This window comes from Urocitellus parryii, chromosome 3 (genome assembly GCF_045843805.1).
Source record: "Urocitellus parryii isolate mUroPar1 chromosome 3, mUroPar1.hap1, whole genome shotgun sequence".
Classification (NCBI taxonomy): domain Eukaryota; kingdom Metazoa; phylum Chordata; class Mammalia; order Rodentia; family Sciuridae; genus Urocitellus; species Urocitellus parryii.
The window spans coordinates 212,679,728-212,701,885 of record NC_135533.1 but is presented as its reverse complement, the minus strand read 5'-3'; the positions used below and the strand labels follow the sequence as shown (position 1 = coordinate 212,701,885).

Sequence of the window (22,158 nt, the reverse complement as noted above, 5' to 3'; positions counted from 1 at the left end):
AAGAACTATGTAATGTTATGAACGACCAATAAAAAAAAATTTAAAAAAAATAAATAAAAAAAAATAAATAAAATAAATAAATAAATAAAAAGCAAATTGTGGCATATTATTATTCTCACATGTGGTACCTGAAATGCATGTCTGTCTGTTGGAGTCCCCTGGACCTGAGACCTCAACCTGAAGGATTGGAGGAACAGACTATTTATTGACAATCATGACCTTGGAGGTTCAATAGGCTGAACCTATTCAGTCCCTAAAATCCCAGTATATAGGGATTTACCAAGAGCAGGAGCAAGAGGAAGAAATGAATGTGCACAAATGTTTCTCAGCTTTTCCTCTACAGAAGAGGAAACTCATCTATATTATTCACTCTATTCATTTCTTTGAAGGATCATTTACTTTCTATTTCCATTGTTATTACTATACAGCTTAAAGTTCAAAAAATTACATTTTCACTGTTGTCAAGTTGACAGTTCAGTGGTATTAATTACTTCCACATTGTTCTGCAATTATCACCACCATCCATCTCCAGAAATTTTTCATGTTCCCAAGCTGAATATTTGTATCCCTTTTAACCACTCCCATATCTCCCTCCCCAATGCTCAAGTACCATTATGCCACCCTGAAACAAGACGAAAAATTAAAGGCATTAAACTACACAAATTAGGTTACTAAGGAAACAAGATTGATCAGACTATGTGTTTAATTTTGCTGCATTTTTCAACATACACTACAGTTAGATGCCACAGATCCTGTGATCACACCAAGCTACGGCACAGCCTCCTCAGGGAGCATTTTAAGTCCTTATTCCGTAAGCTGTAGATGAAGGGGTTCAGCATGGGGGTGACCACTGTGTACATCACTGAGGCCACTGCACCCTTTCTGGGAGAATGTGATACTTCTGAGCCAAGGTACACTCCAAGGGAAGTTCCATAAAATACACAGACAACAGTCAGGTGAGACCCACAGGTGGAGAAGGCTTTGTACTTCCCACTGGAGGATGAGATCCTCAGAATAGAGAAAATAATTTTATAATAAGAGAAAAAGATCCCTGAGATGGGAATAAACCCAAATATGGCAAAAACCAAGCATTTGACAATGGTACTGGAGGAAGTTTCAGGACAGGTAAGATTAAGGAGTTGAGAAGGGTCACAGAAGAAATTGGAAATTTCTACATCCTTGAAGTAGGAAAAGTTTAAGACACTCAAGTTTTGCAGCTGGGAGTCTAAAAGGCTAATTAAAAGAGATAGCAAAACTAGGAAGCCACAGAGGCGAGAGTTCATAATGACTGAGTAGTTCAAAGGGTGGCAGATGGCCACAAAGCGGTCATAGGCCATCACAGTCAGAAGCAGATCATCCATGCATCCAAAAATGATAAAAACAGACATCTGTGTCAGGCACCCCACATAGGAGATGGTTCTGTTGTGAGTTAGGAGGTTCACAAGCATCTTTGGGACTGTGGTGGAGATGAAACCAATGTCAGCCAAGGACAGGTTGGAGAGGAAGAAGTACATGGGGGTGTGGAGGTGGGAGTCAGAGCTGACAGCCAGGATGATGAGCAGGTTCCCCAGGATGGTGAGCAGGTACATGGAAAGGAACAGTCCAAAGAGGATGGGCTGCAGGTCTGGGTCCTCTAAGAGGCTCAGGAGTTGGAATTCCGAGACACGTGTTAGATTTTGTGGCTCTATATTGCTAGGACACCTTTTGAAAAATAAGAAAGTATGGAAAGGATGGGAGAAATGAAATACATAAATGGGCACCTACATTCTATATACTTCAAGTATTCATATCTAAAGGAGTCACATTTGAGGTCCACAGACCATCAGCACTACTTCTTGGTTGTGAAAAATACAATATTTGTAGACTTTTTTATTATTGCTTTCTGTGTTATTTACCTATTTCAATCCACACCAACTTTCAAAATATTCAACTGACCTTGTTAGAAAATGAGAAGCACTAAAGAGAACATTCTAGGATCACAATAAAATATAGCCAACTCCCTTAAGAAAAAAAATAGTAAATAGCCTCTTTATCATAAAAAATTATTCTCAAAAAGGATATTAAGAAGCAGTGCAAACTGAGTGTGGTGGTGCATGCCTGTAATTCCAGCAGCTCAGGAGGCTGAGGCAAGAGAATTGTGAGTTCAAAGCCAGCCTCAGAAATTTAGTGAGATCCTAAGCAACTCAGAGAGACTGTCTCAAAAAAAAAAAAAAAATAGGATGTGGCTCAGTAATTGAGTGTCCCTAAGTTCAATCACCGGTACTTTCCCCCCCAAAAAGAAAATACAAACAGTATAGTATGCCTCATTTTGTCTGAAGTCCTTAATACAAAATCCTTTGACTTACAAGATTTAAAATACTGTGCAAGAACTGTATTATCTGATAAGTAAACTGAGGTCAGTGGTTCACAATCAGAAAACATTATGGGCTCCTTATCTTCTATGAGTTTCATCCTTCTTTGACCGTCTCACTTCTGTCCTTCATGGATTTAATTTTGTCCTTTAAAAATCATGTAATATAAAACAAATATCCTTGTATTTGCTGGGCTTCAAATTTTGATAAATCAACTTGATTGAATGTATATCATTAATGGTATCACTGACAACAAATTTGACATTAGAACACAAATCACCTCTCAATTATTTTTTTAAAAAGTAATTGATAATAAATGTCTTCAAAGAGTTTAACTTCAGGGCTGGGGCTATAGCTTAATGGTAGAGCCATTGCCTCACACTTGTGAGGCACTGGGTTCGATCCTCAGTATCACATAAAAATAAAGAAGAAAGAAAGAAAGATAGATAGATATTGTGTCCTTCTACATTTAAAAAATAAAGTTTAATTTTGTACAGGTTTGTCTGTAAAAATTTCAAACAGTATCAGTAAAAAAAATAAAAGTGTATAAAGTAGCCCTCCACCCTTTTTCTTTTTCTTGATTCTTTACTCCATCCAGCCTGCTAGTGTTGCTTCATTATTTTTCTGATTGTAATCTTTCACATTCATAGAGTAGGAACCAAGGAAAGATCCAAAGCTCACAATTGAGTCCCCACCTTCTTAATTCTACTTAATAGACTTTCACATCAATCTCTCCTGATGCATGAATTGCAATCCCCTTCCTTCAGCTACATGAAGAAAACTTGGGTTCATTACATTGTCAGATCTAAGGTTTAATTGGGAAAATGCAAAAGATAAGAGAACAGGAAGAAAAGAAATCACAACAGGCTGAATCATCATCTTCAAAATGGGGGTAATAATTACCTACCTCCTATGGTTGTTGTAAGAGAGTTTTTAAAAATAATATCCTAAATAAAGTAACTAGTGATTCTTAGTATTGGTAATTAATATATTCTCCTATGTATATTCCAATAATTTGATCTCAGGTTTATCAGCATCTGCAGCTGAAGATATTGCTGGTATTTTCTTATATCAAAAATACTTAGAATACTTCTTGGCACTTAAAATATGATCCATGAATGTTAACCATTCTTATTGTCAATAATATTCACCACATATATTAAAATATAAATATTTGATGATCTTGGCATCAGAACTAACATTTCATAGAAACCTTAATTCCTGCCTATGGTATTTTTGTTCTTGGTGTCTCTGCAGGATTCAATTCTCCTGCATACCTGTGCCCCAGACACAGCTACTCTCATGAATTTGGTGAGCATAATTTCCTTTCAGTGGTCCATGTCATTGTTGATTTATGTATCCTTTATAAGTTTTCCTAAGAATCTTTGGAACTCACCTAAAGGTCATCTATGTAGTTTGTGACAAAATTCCTAGTGTTTCAAAGATGTGCTACTTTACACCAACAAGTGGTTGTAAGCCTATGTGAAGTACATACATCTTCTTGAATGTTGTCATCTGATGTACTGAAGGATGGACATCATTTAATTTTATATCTATTATTATGAGAATTCTTTCAAAATTCTTGGGCCTCTCTCCATTTCACACAAGTGAAAATTTCTCTATAGTATGTTGATAGGGTTGTTGTTTGACTTCAACAATCATGCATGTTCCATATTATTACTATGAATCACCTACATTTGTGTTCCAATAAGAAAATAGGTTATTAAACTTGCATCTTCTTAGTATTAAAATATACCATCAAAATGTCCCTGCAGTCTGTATAGTAATATTATCTCCTTGATATCTCCCAATGAAATTTTATCTTGTATAGGAATAACATTTTCTGTTTTCTCCAGTAGAAGATGGTACCCTGGGATGGAAATCAGGAAATCAACACTGTTAGTCTCTCATCATTGTCCTGCTGCTGTCTGCAGAATGTGTGTAAATATCTCCCCTTCTCTGCACTCATACTGTTTAAATGGAAATGGGAGAACAACACCCATCTCTGCAACATGTGTGGAACCTAATGGATGCCTGGAATTCAATAAACACTTGGTCCTTGTGTTTCTATTAATAAGAATTCCACCATTATAGAAGTGTTGATGTCATTGATGAATTCAACTGTGAAATGCCAGCTTGGAAGGCTGTGAAACTGAAATGTCTCACTCCAAACAGCAAAGCAACCCTAACCCTTCGGCTTCACTCTCTTTTCCCAGTTTCCTGCTCGTGAAAATTTCTGCCATAGTCACTTTAAAATTTGGATGAGGTAGATCATATTCCATGAAAAGAAAGCATCCATGTGTCCATGACATGGATACAGCAAGATGTTATTTTAAATTTTCTCTACTTTTATGAGACCTTCCTGAAAATTATAAAAGTACAGACAGGAGAGCCCCATATGTTAAAAAAATAACTTTAGATATTTTGTGAATGAAGGATTGGGCAATTCAATGGCTAACAGATTTTTGATGCCTCCTCTGTACCAGGTAAAGCATAGCCCTGAGTAATCAGAATTGAGTCATTTTTTCTCCAGATACACAACATATACTTGTAGAGGGACAAAAATAAAATGACCCATCATGAAACTGAAAAATGACAACTTCAGGTCACAGGATAAGTTAGTTGAATGGTATGAAAGTATCATTAGAAATAAGAATAACTACAATTTGTCATTATAAATAATGATGTATAAATTTCATTTTTCCCTTTTTTATACATTCCTCATGAATTAATTTTATAAAAAGCACCTATTTTCTGTTCAATCAATACTCAACATAGTTGCATCAACTAAAATTCTATCAGATGACAATGCTTTGTCTCAGGACACAACTTACCTATGTCACAAGAGTAAGGACAAACAACCCTGAAGGAGAATGTGGTCAGCTATTTGGAAACTCTGTAAGAGGGGGCAAGAGAGCAACCGTGCTGAAGTACTGTGTTCCTGCTCCTGCTGTAATCATTTCATGGGAGCCTAGCTATTCTTTCTATAATGGATGCCGGCCACTGCTCTTCCCTGAGATCCACCAGAAACTCCCAAAAGGAAGAGGACAGTGAGCAAGAGGTCTCCTCCTAGAGTGACAGGAAGTGAAATGAATGACTGATGGGATTGCCAAGGGGACACCGTGCCAGGGTTCTCCCAGTTTTGAAGCCCATGTCTGTAATCAAGCAGCCCATTTCACAGATTCATTCCTTTCTACCTAACAAATGAATACATGTTATATAAATGTAATACAATCTTTCATTTTCTGTAAAAAAATAACTGTAAAGTGGACAGGTATAAGGATGCCCTGTAATGAAACGTGCCACAAGAGCACAATCTCAGTGCCCACCCTGGCTAGTGCCATCCGTTTTCATTTGTCACTACCACAGTCATTTTGGAGTGTTGTGAGTTTTCTAGAATAGTGGGTGAGAATTCTATGGGAAGTAGAACCAGTGTGGGTGCAAAGCAAGTTTTGAATAAGATTTCTGATCCCCACACCGTAACTATAAATGCAATCCTTCACAGTCCCCACAGCTGAAACTTGGCGTATTACTGTCCTCCCATCTGCTACCAAACTGTCATTTCTGTCATCATAATGAGGGATTCATAGTTCCAAGGTCTGTCCTTCTTCCAGGGGCTCTCTCTCCACTTACTGGGCCATGCTGCTTCCCTTCTGGGTAGTGACCAAAAAGTGCTGATCTGAAAAGCCTTCCATTCTGCTGCCCAGGGAAAGTCAGGGCTCTGTCCTCAGGATTCACATGGACACAGTGTGCTGCAGGAGCTTCCTGGTGCAGGCAGTCATATGAGGAGAAAGAATCATGGAGCTCCCTGAACCAGAACCATCAAATCCAAGGGCTGCAGGCTCAGGCTATTTATTGACTCCTATTTGACCTTGGAAGCTCAATATACAGAGCTCATCATTAGCCAAATTGGTCCATGGCCTCCCAATCTCTAAGGACTGCCTAACATTCACAGAGAAGGAAGAAGTGAAAATGAATATCCACAGACGTTTTGGAGCCTCCCTTTACTTAGGAGATACTTGTAGGTCATACAATGTTCATGTCTATTTTTTTAAAAAAAAAATTATCTGCTTTTCTATGTTCATTTTTTATTTAGGTAAAACATACAGAACAACACACCTACCAGTTTAACCATATCCAGTGCATGCTTTGATGACATTAACTACCTTCACATTATTGTGCACAGAGCTCATAATTAGCCAGCCTAATCCATGTTATCACAAACTCTATCACAATATGAATGGAGGAAGAGGAAAAGAAAACACAGATGTTTTTCACTCATCCTCTACTGAAGAGGAAACATGTGCATAATTTCTGACTTTCATTTCTTTTGATATTCATTTGATTTTTATTTCTATTTTTCTTGATATATATATATATATATATATATATATATATATATTATTGTCAAGTACATAGTTCAGTGGCATTAACTACGTTCATGTGGTCCTACAATGACCACCACCATCCATCTCCAGGATAATTTCCCAGACTGAAACTTTATATTCATTTAAAAGCCCCTCATTCCTCCAAACCCACAACAAATGCCTCTCACCCTGAGATGTGCTGGTTTACATCAATATGTAGATTTAACTCTGTCTTTAAAGTACATTTCTCTATACTAAATGCTTTAACTTATGCACAGTATCTAAATTGATGGAGGGACATGATTTAAATTTTCAGTGTAGTATTACAACAATCCTTTAGAACTTCTAATGTCTCTCTCCATATCACACAAATGAAATTTCCATTTATATGTAAGTGGAGGATATTTATTTGACTTCCAATAATTGATGCATATTTAATTATACTACTAAGAATATATTTGTTGTCCAAATTTACAAAAACAGCTTTATCAACTATTTCCTCTTATTATGAAGTTATACAATTGACATATCTCTGCAGTCTTTAGTAATCATCCTTCCAAGATCAATCACCAAGAAATTTCATCTTGAGCAATATTTCTATTTGGCTCCTGAATACATAGCCCTTTGGGAAGTGAACATTTTACTCTCATATCATTGACCCACTGGAAGTGTTAAATCTCCCCACCACTCTGTGCTCATATGTTTAATGAAAATGGGGAGAGCATTGCCCATCTCTATACCAGGCATGGCACCCAATGTAAGTCTGGAACTTGATAAATATTGGATCATTTTGGTATTTTCAAATAAAGAATCCCCAAAAGCACTGGAGTTTAGAGTTATGTGAATTCTAAAATGTGCCTTAGTCCTATTCATGAATACACCTTTATCTTTGTGCCACATTTTCATTATTGCCCATAAATATCTCTGCCATGATCTTTGAACAAATGAATTTTAAGGGCTATGAAGCAGAAATATAGAGCCCAGGTGTCCAGTTTAACTTACTTTAGTTCTATGGAAAATGGATGGAAATGCAAATTCAAGGCACCAAGTTTTTTGAAGACGTAGTGATTATGGTCGATGCCATGTGAAGAAATAGTGCTTCTGACGTCTCCATCATCCCCTTCAGCATTGACTCAGTTCCATTGCATTTCTCCTGGTTCATGATCAAGGACTGCAGATCTGTAGTCCCTCCCCTGCCAAGTTCCATGGTCAGCTCAGGCAATGTCCACAATTGATATGAGTGCAAATTGAGACAGGATCTTCCTCATGGGAGAAGAAATAGGTATAAAGTCCACAGAATTAGAACCATCCAACTGAAATTTGGAGGCACAGGATGATTATTTACTGGTACATAACTGCATGCTCAATGAACAGAGTTCAAAACTATGCAAATTGGAACAAGCCAGTCTAATTGTTAAGGACTTCCTAATATTAAATAGAGAAAGAAAAGGAAAAATGAACATCCACAAAAGGTTTTGGAGTTTTTCTCTACTTGGGATCACACTGGTGCCTAATAGTCCCTGGTTTTCTTCCTTTTTTAAAAAAAAAAATTAATATCCATTATGTTCACATTTGCAATTGTGGCAAAATATACACATGAAAATTACAATTTTGACCATTCACAGTGACATCAATTACACTCATATTATTGTAAAAATATCACCATGCAATGTCACCAGAACTCTTTTTAAAATCAGGCGAGGCAGGCAGAGACCAAAGGAGGCAGATTTAAAAAGGCCACAGAAGAGGCTTTATTTGAGACTCACTCCCGGGCGGAACTTGATTAGACCCACAGAGGGGACAGGAGAAGGATCTGAGGAGAAACCACGTGAAAGCTCTACTGGACTGGACTTTTATGGGGCTTACAGCAGGAAGGGAAGGGCTTGGGACAGGAAAAGGTGTTTTTAGGGTCCCTTGTCCCATTGGAGTTGGTCAGGGGAGTTGACTGAACTCCAGGATTGTCCAGGGGGTCCTGATGATTGACAGGCATTAATCCGGAGATCCCACTGATTGACAGGCGTTACTGTGGGCACCTGATTGATGTTTCTTTCCTGTGCGGCTGCTTTGTTCTAAGTACCACCACTGACCTAACACTCTTCATCTTCCCAAACTGACACTTCATAAGCATTTTCAAAACTCCTCATCAACAATATACCCCAACACTGATGACCACCATTCCAGTATGAAACATAAAAAATTAAATATATTACAAAACATAATCTGACCCAAAAAGCAGGATTTATAGGTCTAGATGTTATGTATTTGCTTTGCCAAACTACATATCCAATGGATGTCAGTGACCATGAGGTTAGAATATGCTATTACAAAGCCTTTTCAGGGTGTTATTAATATCTCTGTTCCTCAGACTGTAGATAAAGGCGTTGAGCATGGGAGTGACAGCTGTGTTCATCACTGAGGCCACTGCACCCTTTCTAGAAGAATGAGACACAGCAGTGCCCAGGTACACCCCAAGGTCTGTTCCATAAAATAAAAAAACAATGGATAGGTGAGACCCACAGGTGGAGAAAGCTTTATATTTCCCACCCCGAGATGGGAAGTTCAAAATAGAGGAAACAATTTTATAGTATAAGAAAAAGATCCCTGAGATGGGAACAAAGCCAAATATGGCACCAACGAAATACATGACTATGTTATTCGTGGAGGTGACAGAACAGGAAAGACTGAGGACCTGAGAGGGATCACAGTAAAAATTTGCAATTTCCACACCTTTAAAGCAGGTAATCTGTAATGCAATCAAATTGTGCATTTGGGATTCAAAGAGGCTAATCAGAAAAGACCCCAAAACTAGAAAGCCACAGAGTTGAGGACTCATGATGACTGAGTAGTACAAGGGGTGACAGATGGCACAAAGCGGTCATAGGCCATCACAGTCAGAAGCATGTCATCCATACAGACAAAAATGGCAAAAAGGGACATCTGAATCAGGCAGCCCATGTAGGAGATGGCTCTGCTGTAAGTTTGGATGTTCACCAGCATCTTTGGGACCATGGTGGAGATGAAACCAATGTCATCCAAAGACAGGTTGGAGAGGAAGAAGTACATGGCTTCAGTAATTCAATCTGAATACCTAGCCCAAGTTACATAAACACCTAAGCTCATTTCTGTTCTGTAAAATAAAATTGGGTGATACTTATGCTGAGGGAAGACATAGCACGTGAATTCAAACAATCTAAATATACGACATAGCTTAGCACCTGGCATTCAGAATCCCCAACAAAAGATCATCCTCATCTTCATTCACATCCTCATCATCACCTTCACAGACCATATGGAGTGTTGAGGACACAGTTTAAAGGGATGCCTTTCTGCCCTTGTGGATGACAGTGTGTGGCAGGAAGAGTCAGGAGGCAATTAAAGAGGACTTTCCATGAGCTTTCTGTTGCGCTCACCATAACAAAGCATATGAACTCACAGTTTCATCCCTGACAATGTGCACCACGTTCTCCCATCTGGGTGGTCAAAGTGCATGCTCCTCCTGATGAGGAAGAAATAATGCTATGCAATGCCCTTCCTCCACCCTTCCCTTCCACAGCAGCTCCTTATTCACACTGGGGCTCTGCTGACTTAGAACTAAGGAGGGAAGGTCCAAAGCCCCCACCTCCCTGGTGCCCAGTGGCCCTGACTTCAGCCTCTGGGTATCAACACACACTCTGTTAGGTGCTTCCTGATACAGACAACCACAGCAGGAAGAGATGCATAATGGCGCCCACTTCACTGGGGTCCTCAAGCTGAAGGGCTGGAGGCACAGGCTGGTTGTTGAATACTGTGTGACCTTGGTGGCTCAGTGCATAAGGCTCCTAGTTTACCAAGTAGCTAAAGCATATCAGAAACTCTTAAGAGCTTCCTAATATTAATGATGGAGAAGAGGAGCAGAAAATGAACATCTATCAATGTTTATCAGTTTATTTCTATTAAGGAAGAGGCTCTTCTCTACTATAAATTTTTCATTTCTTTAAAAACACTTTTTAGCTTTATATTACTATTGTTGCAGTAAATTGAAGTTAAAAAACTTTCCTTCTAACCATTCTCAAGTATCATTGATCACATAGATGGGTTTTTTTTTAAATATTCATCATCACCATCTCAAAAATCTTTCATTATTTCAAAGTGATACTCTGTTCCAAATATGAAGAACTCCCAAACATTCCTCCCCATCACTGGCTGCATGCATTACACTTACATCATGTGTGGTATTAAACCCATCAATGTTCCTGAAGAGGCAGATTAACCCAACTTGATAATTAGTTATAATGAATTTTCCAACACACATCGCAACTGGACACCACAGGGTCTGAGATTTAGGCCATCCTGCTGGGCAGCCTCCTCAGGGCACCTTTAATGTCCCTGTTCCTCAGGCTGTAGATGAAGGGGTTGAGCATGGGGGTGACCACAGTGTACATCACTGAGGCCACTGCACCCTTCCTGGGAGAATGTGATGCAGCTGACCCAAGGTACACTCCAAAACCTGTTCCTAAAAATAAGCCAACAACTGCCAGGTGAGAGCCACAGGTGGTGAAGGCTTTGTACTTCCCCCTTGAGGATGGGATCCTCAGAATGGAGGAAACAATTTTATAGTAGGAGAAAAAGATCCCTGAGATGGGGAAAAGGCCATAAAATGCTCCCAGAAAATATTTGACAATGTTATTAGAAAAGGTGTCAGAACAGGAGAGATTCAGAAGTTGAGAAGGGTCACAAAAGAAACTGGAAATTTCCACACTCTTGAAGTTGGTTACTTTTAAGATCATTGAATTGTGCAACTGTGATTCCAAAAGGCTTAATAAAAAGGATACCAAAATTAAGAAGCCACATAGGTGAGGGTTCATAATGACCAGGTAATGCAGGGGTTAACAGATGGCTACAAAGCAATCATAGGCCATCACACTCAGAAGCATATAATCCATACATGCAAAAATGCCAAAAATAGACATCTGTGTCAGGCAGCCCACATAGGAGATGACTCTGTTGTGAGTTTGGATGTTCACAATCATCTTTGGGACCGTGGTGGAGATGAAGCCGATGTCAGCCAAGGACAGGTTGGAGAGGAAGAAGTACATGGGGGTGTGGAGGTGGGTGTCAGAGCTGATGGCCAGGATGAGGAGCAGGTTCCCAAGCACCGTGACCAGGTACATGGACAGGAATAGTCCAAAGAGGATGGGCTGCAGGTTTGGATCCTCTGAGAGTTGCATCAGATAGAATTCTGATATGTGAGTTAAATTTTGTGCTTTTGTGTTGCTTGGACACCTTTTGAAAAGCAAAGAGTGTAAGAAAAAAAAAAGAAACCCATCAGCAGGCTCCACTCACTCTGCATGCATTTGGATTCAGGTATTCACTAGGAAGCTGCTCACACTGGAGATCCACAGGCCCTCAACATAGGTCTCAGTCCTGAGACACCCAGACTTGCACACTCTTTCACTGTTGTTACCTACATCATTCACCCCTCTCTCCACATCCTATTTCAGACATTTAACTGATCAATATTAAAACCCCAGGAGCAGAAAGAAGAAGTTCATGATTGCAGGAAATTATAGCCTACCATTTAAGGGGAAATTCAGGGAAAGTAATAAGTTTTTTATTAAGAAAAAATAATGTTCATGAAAGTTTATTAAGAACCACTTAAATTTACTCTGCTTTTTTCTACAACTTGAGGGGGATGTGTCCCAGTCAGAAAGCATGGTTATGAGCTACTTATCTTCAAAGTGTTTCATCATTTTTTTAATTTTCTCATTGCCCTACTCTGCAGATTAAAACTTGCTCTTTAAAGGTATATAATATAATACAAATATCCTTTTCTTTGGCACATTTCAAATTTAGATAAATATGATTGATCCAAATGCACAAAATCAATAGTAACCCTGATCACAAATGTGGCTGAAAGAGATGATATTAAAAATATAAATGATAATAAACACTTTGTATAGTTTGATTTTATACTGGTTTATTTGTATGAGCCTATACAATATCAGCAGAATAGCTGGCATATAGAAGAGCTCTTCACTGTTTTTCTTTCCTTGATTCTGTCCTCCAGCTGACCTGTTAAAATTGCTCCATGGTTTTGTGATCTTAGTCCATCAAGTTTGCAGTTTAAGATTTCATCACCAAAAAAAGGCCCAAAGCTCAGCTCTTATTTCCAACATACTTATTTCTACGTTGTGGACTCTGGTCAGGCATTCCTGATATGCAGATTGTAATCCTCTCACTTATGCTATGTGAATGTAACATGGGTTCATTATTTGTCTCTTCTTGCTGTGATTTAATTTGTCTAAATTTGGGGTAATGATTACCTATCTTGGGTTCTGGTTATAAGAAATTATTTTAAAAATCTTTCCAGGGCTGGGGATGTGGCTCAAGCGGTAGCGCGCTCGCCTGGCATGCGTGCGGCCCGGGTTCAATCCTCAGCACCACATACCAACAAAGATGTTGTGTCCACCGAGAACTAAAACATAATAAATATTAAAAAATTCTCTCTCACTCTCTCTCTCCTCTCTCACTCTCTCTTTAAAAAAAAAATCTTTCCAATTGCCTAACTAGTGGTTTTGTCTCAGTTAAGGTTAATATTCATCTTTGGATATTTTCGATTATCCACATACTGTGAAATCAGACCAACACCAGTTTAATCAGGATATCTGCATGTGAAATCCTAGGTGGTTTTTTTCTTACACCAGATTTGGAAACCACTGTCTGACAATATCCTGGCACTTAGAAAAAGCTCCATGAATATTACCTTCTCATATTTTAATAACACCCACTACCTATGTTAAAATATAGGTATTTGACAATACTTGTCTCAGGACTAACTCTGTATAGAGAGACTTGAACAATTACCTCAGAAATTTGAGTTCTTAGTGAGCTCGGGATTTAGGATAAAGAGAGAGAAATATTGAATCTGAAAGAAAACATCCAATATTCACTGTGAGATGTAGAAAGTACAGTTATAAATCTTGAACAACATGCTCTTGGCCCATGCCCTGGGCTCATGCCCCTGTAATATGGGGGAAATAAACAAGTGCAGGGGAAACTGGTGCAAAATTGTGCAGCTCCACCCTGGCTCCACCTCCTGTCCAGGACCTGACACAGCCCTTTTATAAACATTGTACACCCTGCCCAAAACAGGGCTGCCTCTCACTCTCAAGACAGCCCACATTCTCCCTTGCATGTGTACCTGCCTTCATAAATAAACCTCTGTCCACGCCTCTGTCCAGCTCCTGCTGAAATCCTTCTCCATCACATATGACAAGAACCCCACTTTGTGGACTCTCTGGTCAGGCATTCAGGTATTCACTAGGAAGCTGGAACTTCACTAGGTCAGAGCTGAGCTCCCCCTCTGCCCTGGGGACTCCTTGGACCCATCTCCAGAAGTATCTCTTCCCCTGTGACGTTACTATCTCTGCCTGATTCCACCCTCCCGCAAACCTGTCTCCCAAACACACCTACTTCATGAAATGGGGAGCTGTGATTTTCTGTTGATGTTTCTATGTCAATATTAATTTATGTTCCCATAAAGGTTTCCATTAAAAATTACATAAAGAGCACCTAAATGATATCTAAGTAGTGCACAATACAATACCTATTGCCCCAGAAATGCACTGTTTACGTTAACTTGAGGTGCTAATTCCATTTGTGAAGATCATTCGTCTACTTCAAAGACTTCATCCTACACAAAGTATTTCCTGAAGAAAACACATCATTTAACCAGTAAGATATGGCAATCATTTCAAAATTGTTGTTGATCTCTCCATATAACACAAATAAGAATTTCTACTAAATATATCATCAGAGGATGTGTGTATGGTTTCCAAAGAACAATGCATGTCCAAATTTACTTTTTTTTTTAAAGAGAGAGTGAGAGAGGAGAGAGAGAGAGAGAAAATTTTTAATATTTATTTTTTAGTTCTTGGAGGACACAACATCTTTGTTTGTATGTGGTGCTGAGGATCGAACCCGGGCCGCACGCATGCCAGGCGAGCGCGCTACCGCTTGAGCCACATCCCCAGCCCCCAAATTTACTTTTTAAGAGCTACGTTTACTTACCAATTTTAAAAAGTAATTATTATAGTTATACTTAATAGTTGGGTTTGGTTTTTTCCATGTTATTATGAGTGTATGATAGTTGTACATAATGGTGGCATTTATTGTTACATATGCATACATGAACTCAATATAATGTTATAATTTGAGATGTATCATTCCCTAGTGCTTTCCTTTTCCTTGCATCCTCCCTCCCCCAGTCCCTTTCCTCCACCATATTGATCTCCCCTTGATTTTTAAAGAGCATTATAATTAAATATATTAGTTGTGTTTATCCCAATATAATCATATGCCCATGAAGGGGAACCAGATGTGTAGAATCAAAAGTATCTTGGTATGCATACTGGGCTGCTTATCAGATGGCCAAATGTGTCACAAGTTTACTGTGTTAAGTTTCCTTTTTCTCCAATAGACCAAAATATAGCAATCTTTAAGGAACAAAGAGAGAACATGGGAGTTTCCCATAGGAAAAGTTTCCCTAGAAGCTGCTGGGACAGTCCCTCAGTCCTTTACTTTACTTACAGGCACAGCTCCTCTGCTTCATCACAAGACAAAGCCACAAGGTCCTAGTTCTCCAGCAGTAATTTCTTAATAAGCTCACCAGCCACCTGGCATCCTTAGGGTGGAAGGGGGGTTGCCTGGAGTGTCAGAGCTGCCCAAGAAGACTAGGGTGGGGGCAGCTGTGGGATCCCAGGTACATTACCAGTTTGTTTCCAAAGCTTCATCTTGTCCCAATACCAATTCAACATTACAAAGAGGGCTTTGAGAAAAGGGAAAAATAAGAATTATTGCTTTGTTAGCAAAGCAGAAACACAGAGGAATCTTGACATAGAGTCTGTGATTCTCTCTTACATCTTCATCTTAATATGTGTCATCAAAACACTGCTGACCATGATATATTCTCTGCATAATGACTCCTGAAGAAATCTTATCTGGTTTATAGGATATTACCATGTTGCTCAGGTAGAAGAGAAAGCACTTGCACTTGAGTCATAAGAGCAACACTTGATGTCACAGCCCTGCCAGTGTGTGCACAGTGTGTGAGAATCACTCCACTTCTCCTGGATCCAACTGCTTAAGGAGAGAGGGAGAGCAACACCCAGTTCCAAAACATGTGCAGCACCAAAGGGGAATTCAGAACTTGATAACTGATCGGTCATTGTCACTTTAAATTAAAAGATGTATGATTAGGAAAATGCCAACAGTATTGAGGAAAGAAATTGAAACAGACCCCAGAGACTCCACAGTGGGAAACTCTGATATGTGCCTCAGTAGAAGGCTTGGGTTTCAGGGGATCCCCAGGTTCTACCACATTTTGCTATTTTTTTACTTTAGAAAATCTATGCCATGAGTGCTCAAATTTGACTAAGTTAGAGGTAATTAAATAAAAATGAAGGGTTCATATGTCCATGACAAGGACATAGAACGATAGTGATTAACTTGCCATGATTTTCATGGGGCATTGCTTCAAAGAATGAAAGTACAGACTGGAAGCAAGAAGTCCATGAATCCAAATTAATTTGGACCATTTTGGGGAAGAAAGATCAGGTGAATTCAATGTGGAACAGATCTGTTTTACATGCCTCCCTGTGCCAAGACAAGCATGGGCCCCAGCGAGTCACAAATAGAAAGAGGGACACCTTCCCAAATACACAGCAGAGATGTGTGGAGCATCAAAATAAAAATACCCAATCCAGAAATAGAAACATTGTAACTTTGAGTAGGGGATAAATTATTTGAGTTGCATGAGGATTGACCTAATCACTACTAACAGTAACAATAATATCTAGATCTTATTTTGCTCAGAAATTTTTCAAAAATTCCTCATTATTCCTGTAAGAGCACGATGTATCTATTTCATCCTTAGTCAATGCAGTTGTATCAAACAAAAACCAACTCAGATATCAATGCTGAATCCAGACACTAGTGACTTACTCTTTCACAGACACAAGTAGTGGGACTGAAAGACTCTAAGACCCATCTGCTGTGTGCTTTTGTTTTCTTCCACCCAACATAAAGTTCTCTACCTATGTCCTAAGATTTTAAATATCAGGTACACAATTAAGTTCTTTCCAGTGACATAAGAATAAAATAAAGACATAATATTAAGTTTGTTTTAACATTAGAGGGCTGTTTTCAAGTGAAAGGTCATATGATAAGGTCCAAGGAAGTCACGGAAGGGGCCCAATATCATGATCTGTGCTGAATGATCATCAGCCTCCCCTACTGTGACCTCTCCTGTGACCTTTGGTTGTTCCTCCACAGTGCATACAGCAGGCACCTGCCCTGTGCTGCCCTTGATCACCAGGAATCCAGCAAGGAACTGCACCATGGGCAAGGCTCTCTTTCTGTAGTGACAGGGAAGAGGAATGGGACAGGATTCTCCTGTGGTGCCCTGTGTCCACGGTCTGACAGCCAAGTTCAACCAGGCTGCAGTCTTTCCTATCTAACAACAAGAGCAAGTAGCATGATTATAAAGTTTCTTCTTTACTGTAAAATAATAATAAATGGGTCATGCATTTTCAGAGTGGGACAATGCACAAGAAATGAAACTGATGATAGGGAACACATTGCTCACCCGCTGAGCCTGGGAAGCTCTGAACATCAGTCCATGGTGCTCTGGTTTCTGGCATTGTCCTCCTCATCCTTATCACCACCAGAGTCTTCATGGTGCTTAGGAAATCTTTTTTTCTATTCATTCTTTCTGTTTTTTTTTCTTTTTTGGTATACCAGAAATTGAACTCAGGGGTGCCTAGCCACAGGACCATAGCCTTAGCTCTTTTCATTTTTTGAGACAGGAGCTCCCTACATTAATTAGGGCCTTGCTAAGTTGCTGAGGCTAGCCTTGAACTTGCAAACCTCTGCCTCAGCCTCCCAACCCACAGGGATTACATACACACACTGCTGCACCAGGCTAGTGAACACTTTTGAGGACACATTTTGAACCCTATGGGAAACAGAACCAGTGTGAATGGAGAGCACATTTTAAATAAGATATCTAATACCCTAGTAAAAATAAAACGTAAACTTTTCAAACATGATGCATGAAAATTTACACACTAAAAACTCCCATTTGGACACTCAAACTGTGATGTTTGTCCTTCTGATAGAGGAACAATACTTGCCATCTTTCTTCCAGGGTCCCAAGGCTCCATCTGCACCTACTGGGTTATACTGCTTCTCTGCTGACTCATGAAAAAGAAGTGCACATGCCAAGACCTACCCATACCTGGTGCCCAACAAAGGCTCAGACTCTGTGCCCAGCATTCCCATGAATATGCTGTCAGCTGGGAGCTTCCTGATGCAGAACCACAGCAGGAGACTCAGCCACGCAGCACACTGGACAGGAACCATGCACTGAAGGGCTGCAGGCACAGACTGAATGTGGACTAATATAGGATCTTGGAAGCTCAATGCACAGAGCTCATTATTGAATTAACTGGTCTATGCACTGTGATCTCTAAGGATTTCTCAACATTAATGCAGAAAGATGAAGAAAAGAAAATGAAGGCCCACTTAAGATTTGGACCCTAGCTCTAATTGGGAGGGACTTTATGTACTCAATTTACTGCTCTCACTTCTGTGTTTTAAAGATAATCAGATTTTAATGCCTATTCTCAGTACAAATATGCAATATAAATATAAATCACAAAACATTGCTATTTGAACCTAATGAGCATATGCTTTAGTTACATTTATTTGGCCATTTTTTTAATGAAGCATTCAGTCATTTAAAAAACAGTGGTTCTCCTGCTCAGGACAATTGTCAAAGGACTCTGCAGGATTGAAACGATGAGAAACTCTAAAGTGTGTCTCAGAACAAGCTCTAGGGTCTCCTCTCACTCCCCTCTGTTCCTACTTTACTTTTCCTAGGCTCATGGACATGTCTGCCATTGTTCTTGAGTAACTGAAGTTTGTAGATGCTGTTAAGAAGAAGTATAGGGCTTGTGTTTCAGTGACCAGACAAAAACAAGACCTGTTAGTCAGTGAAAATCAGCAAAGGGAGGATCTACACTAAAGGGACATTCAATCAAAGGAGAAACTAAGTCAAATTAAAAACCAGAAATAAATCAAAATGACAGGGAATACAAAACATATCACAATAATAACCTTGGATGTCAACAGCCTAAACTCATCAATCAAAAAACATAGATTGGCAGATTGGATTAAAAAGCAAGACTCAACAATATGTTCATGGACAAAGACATTTTCAGGCTGAAGGTGAAAGGATGCGGGGAAAACTTATCACTCATATGGATTCTGTATACAAGCAGGGGTTTCATTTTCATCTCAGATAAAGTAGAGTTCAAACCAAAGTTATCAGAAGAAACAAAGAAGGACATTTCATACTTCTTAAGGGAAGTATATATAAGCAGGACATAACAATTATAAACAGTTATGCCCCAAACAGTGGAACATCTATGCACATTAAACAGACTCTTCTCAATTTCTTTTTTTTTTTTTGACTGGTTGTAGGAAGCACCCTACATCCTAGAACACTTTATTAAGACCTTATTGCTTATGCAGTTAAAAGAGACATTGATTAAGCTATAGAAGTTTCTGTACCTGGTCCCAGGTCAATCTGTGCAGAGCTTTCCCAGGCTGTTGGGAGCTGGGACACTACTAGGCAGGGATAGGACTCAGAGTGGGAAAGATGCTACCTCCTAAGAGCCTTAGAGGTGGCAGTGGGCTTCAATAGGGCCCTTGGGTGAGCAAAGGGGTTAGGGGTATAGGTTTAAGCCAGGATCCAGGGGCAACATTCCCTGAGATGAGTCAAGCCCCAGCCCTCTGTGGGGTTTCCAGAACAAAGGCTGGGTAAGGGAAGCAGCACTGTGGAGGGGGTAGGGGATATATCTCCAGGCAGTGCTAGAGCAGAGGGACCTTGGCAGAGTGGCCTAGGTGACAGCTATATAATTTGTAGCAATTGGGCCTTCCTGCATGACTGTTGGGTGTGAGTGTCCCTTATGAAGAAGTCATGCGCCAAGGCGGGGCTTGTGCACCAACACCAGGCCTGGGTAGTGGGTATACTGGGGTGACCACAGTGGGCAAGGAAAGCCACTTGTCACCCATACCTCATTTTGTGTTTATGGAAGATGAGGCAGGGGGCCTTCCCCATCAGGAATGGAGTTATTTTTCAGGCCTAGGTATTGATGCTCCCAATTCTTTAGTTTGGAAGAACTTGGGGGTGGGTGGGGAAGTTAAGTTTCCTTAACCAAATCTACTCTTCATGCCTCCTAGAAGCCTCCTTCATACACCACTTCAAGACTAACTTGGTTGCTCTCCCTTCTCCAGCTTTTCTCACAAGGCACTTATTACAGTTGCTAAGGGGAGGAAAGGAAGAAGTTTGAGAGATGACTCTGGTGGTGGTGCCCAATCTATAGAATCAGAAGCAAGCAAGGTAGCCAGGGGCTAGTGACTACCATAATACAGGCTCACAGCCAGGCCAATGAGCAGTGTGGCCAGGAAGAATGTAGCTGTGAGTTGCAGCCGTAGCAGGGCTGCTGAAAGAATGGCATTGACCACTAATGAGCAGGACACAACAAAAAGGCGTGTGATGCTGCTGCCATGCTTCATGACAGCGGACATGAGCAGTCCATTTAGTGCTTGGCTCAGCACCACAAGTGCTGCCCATCCTGAGAAACCCTCCAGGAGGCCTGGGCCAGGACCACCACCTGCATGCAGACCAAGGTTCAGGAGCACACCAAAAGTGTAGAGGAAGAGGTTTTGAAGTGCGAGGGGCAGACGCTGTCGCTTCATGAGCAGCTCTGTGTATACAGACGACAAGCCTGAGATGAGAGAGTACAGGATGAGCAGCAGCAGTCCCAGTGGAGTGATATGCAGGGGCATGGGGCTGGCAGCAGCTGCTAGAGGCCCAGGAAGGGTGTTCCCAGGGTCCTGAAGGCCACCTGCTGCATAGCAGGCCCCTGCAGCCATCAGCAGCAGCAGTGCCAAACCCTGGCGTGCAGAGAGGCGGTGCCGGAGACAGAGGCAGTAGAATAGGGCTGTGCTTCCAATCTTGAGATTGCTCAGCACCTGGTAGGTGCTGGGGTCCATGTAACGCTGTAGATAGATCACCAGGTTGTTGTTGGCGCCATAGAGCAGGGCAGATAGTGCAAAAGGAGCAGCTTGGCGCCAGGGTGGGGCCCCCCGGGGCCATGCTTGCCAGCCCACAAGGAGAGAGAAGGCGCACAACAGTAACTTGGTCAGCTCAGTGCGCAGCACAGCTGAGGAGGGCCGAAAGGGCACTCGGCCATCCACATGGCACAACGCCAGCAGTGGGGCATGGGCACCATACATGGCAGTGGATAGGAGGAGCATCAGGGTCCAGCGGGCCTGCCTAGGACGGCCCAGGCCTGGCATACCACCTTCCTCTACACTCATGCCCTCATCAGATCCTGGTTGCCTGTGTAACTAGCAAGTGGCAGAGGAACTGGGGCACATTTAAGGGATATTAAGTTATGGAGCCAGCTTCCAGGAGGAGCTGGTACATTGCCAGAGAGAATACTGAGGATCAGAGTCATCTGTACACTCTACAGTTAGGGCTGGGAGAGTAGGGGCTGATGAAGCATGGTCTTGGGGCCAGTCTCATGGAGCTGGGGAGGGAAGGAGTCCAGGTTACAGTCTGACAAGCCACTGTGCACCCTCTGCAGGAAGAGAAACTAAGATGAAGGTGGCAGGACAGGTGGAGACAGTAAGTAGATGACAGCTGGGGAAGCCAGATAGTGTGTCTGTGTTTGAAAGGCCTCCACCTGTAGGCCCCAGCTGTTCATCCTGCTTTCCCCATAGGATCTAGAGCTAGTCAGGCCCCTTGCGCAGTGACCGAAAGTAGTCCCTCAGTGTCTTCTCCACGTTGGGCACAGCATATGCCTGAGCTGCATAGATGCCAGTGCAGGTGCCAACTGCAAAGCCCAGTACTGCCGATGCCCTCAGTTTGGCCACCACATAGCCAGCCAGGAATCCTTTGAGGAACGGGGAGGACAAAAGCGAGCCATCCTGGCCCACACCACTGCTGACTTCGTCTTCCACTCGCTGTTGCAGGCGTTCCAGCTGGTTCTTGAGAAATGCCAGGTCCTTAAGCTTGGGCAGAGAATCCTTGTCATCCACCATCTTCCCCGCCGAACTTCGACTCTTCTCAATTTCAAGAGTCAAATAGACTACAGAACAACAATACTGGGTGAATTTAACACACCTCTCTCACTGCTGGACAGATCTTCAAAACAAAAACTAAATAAGGAAACTATATAACTAAATAATACAATCAATAATTCAGACTTCACATACATAATCCATCAACAAATGTATATGCTTTCTTCTCAGAATCACAACTCTTTCTCTAAAATAGACCATATCTTATTCCACAAAGCAACTCTTAGTAAAAACAAAGAGAGAGAGAG

The 22,158-nt window shown here is 40.9% G+C and overlaps 2 protein-coding genes and 2 pseudogenes across 2 annotated transcripts; all 4 read right to left on the bottom strand.

Annotated features, from left to right (window-relative positions):
- Positions 1 to 758: 758 nt before the first annotated feature.
- LOC113178553 (olfactory receptor 7E178-like) lies at positions 759 to 9,781 on the bottom strand. Its single transcript, XM_077796554.1, has 3 exons — positions 9,587 to 9,781; positions 5,985 to 6,116; positions 759 to 1,760 (listed from the first exon to the last, which is right to left on the bottom strand). The coding sequence occupies exons 1-3, from the start codon at positions 9,779 to 9,781 to the stop codon at positions 759 to 761; spliced, it is 1,329 nt and encodes a 442-aa protein (XP_077652680.1).
- Positions 9,782 to 11,037: 1,256 nt separating this feature from the next.
- LOC144253894 (olfactory receptor 7E24-like) lies at positions 11,038 to 11,982 on the bottom strand (annotated as a pseudogene).
- A 7,927-nt stretch (positions 11,983 to 19,909) lies between these two features.
- Positions 19,910 to 21,156, bottom strand: LOC113179646 (putative UDP-sugar transporter protein SLC35A4). Its single transcript, XM_026384352.2, has one exon. It carries the CDS (start codon positions 21,143 to 21,145, stop codon positions 20,174 to 20,176), a length of 972 nt encoding a protein of 323 aa, XP_026240137.2. The 5' UTR covers positions 21,146 to 21,156; the 3' UTR covers positions 19,910 to 20,173.
- A 394-nt stretch (positions 21,157 to 21,550) lies between these two features.
- On the bottom strand, positions 21,551 to 21,873 carry LOC144253702 (SLC35A4 upstream open reading frame protein pseudogene; annotated as a pseudogene).
- Positions 21,874 to 22,158: the final 285 nt, after the last annotated feature.